The following is a 5,177-nucleotide window of genomic DNA, read 5'->3' as shown; positions in this document are numbered from 1 at the left end:
GTTTCGTTTGGCTCTGTGTACAGTACATTACTACTCCTACATGGCATGTGCATTGATCGGGGGTTACTTTGGTTTCAGGCTCTGATTCGGCACGCCCTCGACACCATCAATGACAAGCTGGAGTCGGAGTTCGAGACAAATCGATTTCAAGGTCGTCTATGAAGGCGCCATAGCATGGCCATGGGCTATAACATGTTAATTCCCAATACTCGCGTTAACCTGTTCCATGATTCTAAACTTTCGCTCAATTGCCCGCTCTCGAGTCTGAACTGAATTAGATGAGGCACCTGGGTGCTAACTAGATGAAAAATTATGTATCGATGAAAGACTGAAGCATAAATGTTGGCAGGATTTGAAAAACAAAAGGCAACTCCATTACCGACTTTCCATGGAACTCAAATATGAAACATTACACCATTACGGTCCCAAAGCACTAAACTTCCAAGCAGCTACAACCAAGTCCAAGCAAATGGCAGATCCATACATTATACCGTTGCAGCAACGACATCCCAGATGATGGTGCACGACGAGTTTAGTCCTTCTCCAAGATACTGGAAACTGAAAGAGAAAGAAGAGCAATACCATAAGATGCGGCACTACAAGTTGCAGAAAGCAACAAAAACATGCAATGAGATTAATGGCCAAGGAATATGAACTACCCTAAAGGATAGTTATGCCAAGCAACATCAACTTTGCTGGCTAGTTCAACTTTTGAAAATAGTGCAACAATATCAGCGTGTTTCGAAGGGAAACAGCTCATCAATGGAATTTCATTTTTGGCAATTTAGCATGTACATACATGATAAAAACAAATTGAGCATCATTTCCAGAAGGGAACAATGGTAGGATGGCAGAAATTATGAAATAAAAATATGTCAGGAGCATACATTTTCATTTTCTAACAATGCATCCTCCTGCCCTATATACTTCATTTTTCCTTAATCGGTTTGAGAGAAATGACACTAGTGCTTAAATGTCTGGCTCCCGACCAAACTAATAGAGTCATCCCAACTCTCGAATAGGAGATGCTAACAGGACATGAATCAAAGTGGGGGACCTCTCTACGGCACCTGTCTCCCCAGATATAGACTACATACAGGGTAGTAGTCTTGGACAGAGAGAAGATCACCGCGTGAACAAAATCCAAAGTAACGAACTAGCAAAATCCACGTGAACATAAAGAGATTCGTTGTTCCTGACCCTGCTTCACCTTAATTGCTATTTGAACAAAAAGATCACAATAAACTTTTGGTAAAAGTTCTATCTTGGTCGGAGTGGGGATGGCATTTCTCTTCTGCATGTCTACAGAGTTTTACGAAATCTACACGCCTCAGAGATAGAGAAATTTGAAATTGATTGCCCTAATACTTGGTAATATGTCAATACGATGCAAATCCACAAACTGACAGGGAAAAGAACAAGTTGGCAAATTTTGATCCAGGCTCTAGTTGATCAACTAAAGATTCATTTCCATGCAGAAACATGCAACTATGCAGATTGTAAGAACACTATAATGCTTGAACCTAATGAAACACTAAGGACACTAATGAGTAGTGAGATCAAGCATTACATAAATCAAATTAAATTTATCTATGTACCTGACAGGGTACTCAAACCAACATACGCCTAGCAGGTACAATGTATTTCACGCTTCCTGACCACACTCTCCCTTGGTCAAACCAGAATCCTCTCTCTTCGCCAAACCAGCAGGCACTCTTCACCATCCAATTTTGCCAGAACAGGAGGATCAACAGGGCACTGAAGGAGAATAATAACACGTTAGTAACATTTACTAACAAGTACCAACCACACAAGATATAAAATTACCATGTTTATATATCTTAGCATAGCCTCGTCATCCACCAGCCTAGCCTCTTCACTCTCGGTGTATGCATCTAGGCCAGTAATAACATCACACCCTAGATCAAAACCACAACATGGTATGTGTGGGCTAGAGTGACCCCCTTTGTATTTATCCACATCAACAGGGTGCTTCAAATCAACATTTCCATAACTCATACAACCATAGCATTGGCCTTAGGGGAAAAAACATGTGTAGAAAGTCAGTACATATGGCTGGGCATGTACTACCTTAGATATAAAATTGTAAAGCTGAAAGACTGAATAACATGAAGGCCAACCAGATAAATGTGACCCCAAACTGTATAATAACAGAACTTAATCTAAAGTGAAAGTAATACCGTTGATTTGTCATTTAATTACCAAATATCCAGTCAAGCTTGTGAACATGACACAAGGGGTAACCACACAGGTCAACCAAAAAAATGTGAGTCCAAACTATATGAACAGAAGTTATCTAAGGTGGAATGAAAACCATTTAGTCATTTCATTACCAAATAATCAACCAGCAAAAAAACATGTGTAGAGAGTCACTATTTATGGATGGGCATGTACTAGATTGGATATTAAAATTGTACTAGTAAAGTTCAAGGACAGTGGATGAGATGAAGCTAAACAGGACACAAGTGGCAACCAAACATGTCAACGAGATAAATGTGACGCCAAATTGTATGAACAGAACTTGATATAAGGTGGAAGAAATACCATTGTCGGTAGGATTAACCATACATAAACAATTGAGCACATATTCGTCATTTTCTCCTTCAATTTCTCTGACTTCAGCAAAAAATAGATTGTTGACGCCACTGTGCAAACCATCTTGTCCTTTGGTTTTTGTAGTCAAATTGATATGGTAGAACATAGTGAAGTTCTTCCCCTCATAAAATTCTCGGAAGATCACAACATCATCAAGTTCATATGCAAGATCCTGAAACGGAGGCATGGACTGTGTCAACAATTAGTACATGAATATAAGAACATTAAGACAATCCTGGTAACAGGACCGAGAGCAAGCACGGGTAGGAGCGAGAGAGAGTAAACCCCCAAAAGATGGTGATCTTCATTGTATTTATCTAGCAAAGCTTGAACCAATACGCTGACATTCCTATGGTCTGGATTGCCTTCAGGAGAACTCTTCCTTGTGCCATCAAGCCAATAAAGGCCATGTTTAATACAAATCTCAGCATCCGAAAGCCCATATGTGCGCCTAGTTCAGCTCAGAGTATTCTAAATATTAGTACATTGTAATTTCGGTTATGATGAAAATCCATGAAAAAGTTGAGAAAACTCACATCATAGGAGAGCGCAGCTCATCAAGATGGCTAGTGATAGCGTTCTCAGCTTCCTGCAAGCTCTGGAATGGCCCGCCCACACTAGGATACGTGTGGAAAGAACCCTCGACGTCTATTCTGATGAAAAACTGTAGATGCCAACCAGAAGGGTTGCGAACGAAAATAGGTGGAGACGATTGCCTTGACACTGGCAAGATATCATGAGTTAGCGCCTCTGGCTGTGTGGAGGAAGAGGAAGTGTTGGTGTTCTTTGGCTCTAGCAGCGGTGTTTCCAACTGCTCAGGCACATCATAATAAGAGTACTCGCACCTGAAGCGGAACATGGTCGGAAGGTTAGTAGAGAGGGAGCAAAAAAGAAAGGGACAATTGCATTTTTACCCCTAGTTGGTTCCTACCCACGGGTTTTGCCCTTACTTTTCGAGCTTGCTCAGTTTTGCCCTTACTTTTTCCATCGAGGTCCCTCGAATGTCCTTTGACCGTTTGACCAAAACTTTGAAAATTCATAACTAATTCATATGAACTCAGAAAAATGCAAATAAGATATCAAAATGTTCAGATAAACATTACCTTTGTGAGCATATCATTTGCATTCAGGAAAAAAGCATCATTTAAACTACCCGAGGTAATTAATGTTATTAACATTATTAAAAATAAATAGGGATAAACAATATTTTTTTGTGAATAAAAATTATATGCAAATGTAGGTGATGTTTTCTGAACATCCTGATACCTTATTTGCATTTTCCTGAGTTTGTATCAACTTGTTATGAAGTTTCCAAATAATGGTTAAAGTTGTTAGAACATTCATAACAAGTTGATACAAACTCAGAAAAATGCAAATAAGTTATCGGGATGTTCAGAAAACATCACCTACATTTGCATGTAATTTTTATTCATGAAAAAAATATTGTTTATACCTATTTATTTTTAATAATGCTAATAGAATTAATTACCTCGGGTTTTTTAAACAATGCTTTTGTCCTGAATGCAAATGATATGCCCATAAAGGTAATGTTTATCTGAACATTTTGATATCTTATTTGCATTTTTCCGAGTTTGTATGAATTAGTTATGAATTTTGAAAGTTTTGGTCAAATGGTCAAAGGGCATTCGAGGGACCTTGATGGAAAAAATAAGGGCAAAACTGAGCAAGCTCGAAAAGTAAGGGCAAAACCCGTGGGTAGGAACCAACTAGGGATAAAAATGCAATTGTCCCAAAAAGAAAAGGGAAAAAAGTGCTGCATGCTCAAGTCTGAAGTGGACGACACGCTGGATGAGTTCAAGAATAACTTAAATTACAGGAGATGCATAATAGATGAAGTTGAAACAATCAATAATAGAACACTGAGAGAAAGCAAAAAGAAGAGTTTATTTTTCTTCAGTGTCTATCTATACACGAGAACCGGCCCTCCATGCCTTCAGACTTAAATTTGTTTTCTTGAGAATAATAAGATGTATGGAGTGGAGAGGGAAAGGCGAACCACAAAGACTGAATTCTACTACAAGATACAGTACATAAACACGCTAGAAAGAAAAGAAACTAAAGCTATGCAACGGAACAGTGCCGCAATCTCGCCTAGAGTAACAAAGCCAGGTTTAGGTTTTTCTCAAAAAAAATAGTGTCGAAGAACTTGATCGTCTACATATATATAAGGAAATTCATGGCGAAGCATTGTTCCAGAGAGGCGTACTGGGTAGGCGACGACATGTTGGCTTTCACCGCGACGTTTAGGATCGGCCACGCACACAAAATAATTTAACCTGAGGCTAATACGTTTGCTCCGTGTCCTGCGTATATGACCTCCTTTTAGAGTAACTCCGTATCCGTATCCTTTTCTAAAAAAGAGTAACTCCGTATCCGTATATACCTTGCAGAACAAGAACAGTCCATCCATGACTCTGAGTTGGACTTGGAAACGTTCTGCTACACAGTACACGTACGTCAACAACTAGGGAACCACGTGTTGAAAAAAATGCAAAACAAAAAACGTGGCCGTTCAGCGTGTGGTCTATAGGGCGACTGAC

At 39.3% G+C, this 5,177-nt stretch overlaps 1 protein-coding gene across 1 annotated transcript; it reads right to left on the bottom strand.

Moving 5' to 3' along the window:
* Positions 1-352: 352 nt before the first annotated feature.
* Positions 353-4,976, bottom strand: LOC123095141 (uncharacterized). The gene is made up of 7 exons (XM_044516955.1): positions 4,844-4,976; positions 3,153-3,461; positions 2,902-3,067; positions 2,566-2,788; positions 1,828-2,036; positions 1,599-1,758; positions 353-558 (listed from the first exon to the last, which is right to left on the bottom strand). Exons 1-6 carry the CDS (start codon positions 4,858-4,860, stop codon positions 1,675-1,677), a joined length of 1,008 nt encoding a protein of 335 aa, XP_044372890.1. The 5' UTR covers positions 4,861-4,976; the 3' UTR covers positions 353-558; positions 1,599-1,674.
* Positions 4,977-5,177: the final 201 nt, after the last annotated feature.

The sequence above is a fragment of the Triticum aestivum genome, chromosome 4B (assembly GCF_018294505.1).
Source record: "Triticum aestivum cultivar Chinese Spring chromosome 4B, IWGSC CS RefSeq v2.1, whole genome shotgun sequence".
Classification (NCBI taxonomy): Eukaryota; Viridiplantae; Streptophyta; class Magnoliopsida; order Poales; family Poaceae; genus Triticum; species Triticum aestivum.
The sequence above is the reverse complement of the archived record's forward strand: the minus strand, read 5'-3'. Positions and strand labels throughout refer to the sequence as shown.

Bases quoted from the DNA above. Each gene is read 5' to 3' on its own strand.
- LOC123095141 (XM_044516955.1), bottom strand. The intron at 2,789-2,901 runs GTTTACTCTCTC...CCTCCGTTTCAG, and splicing joins AAGATCACCATCTTTTGGGG to GATCTTGCATATGAACTTGA. The intron at 1,759-1,827 runs GTAATTTTATAT...ATTCTCCTTCAG, and splicing joins TGCTAAGATATATAAACATG to TGCCCTGTTGATCCTCCTGT.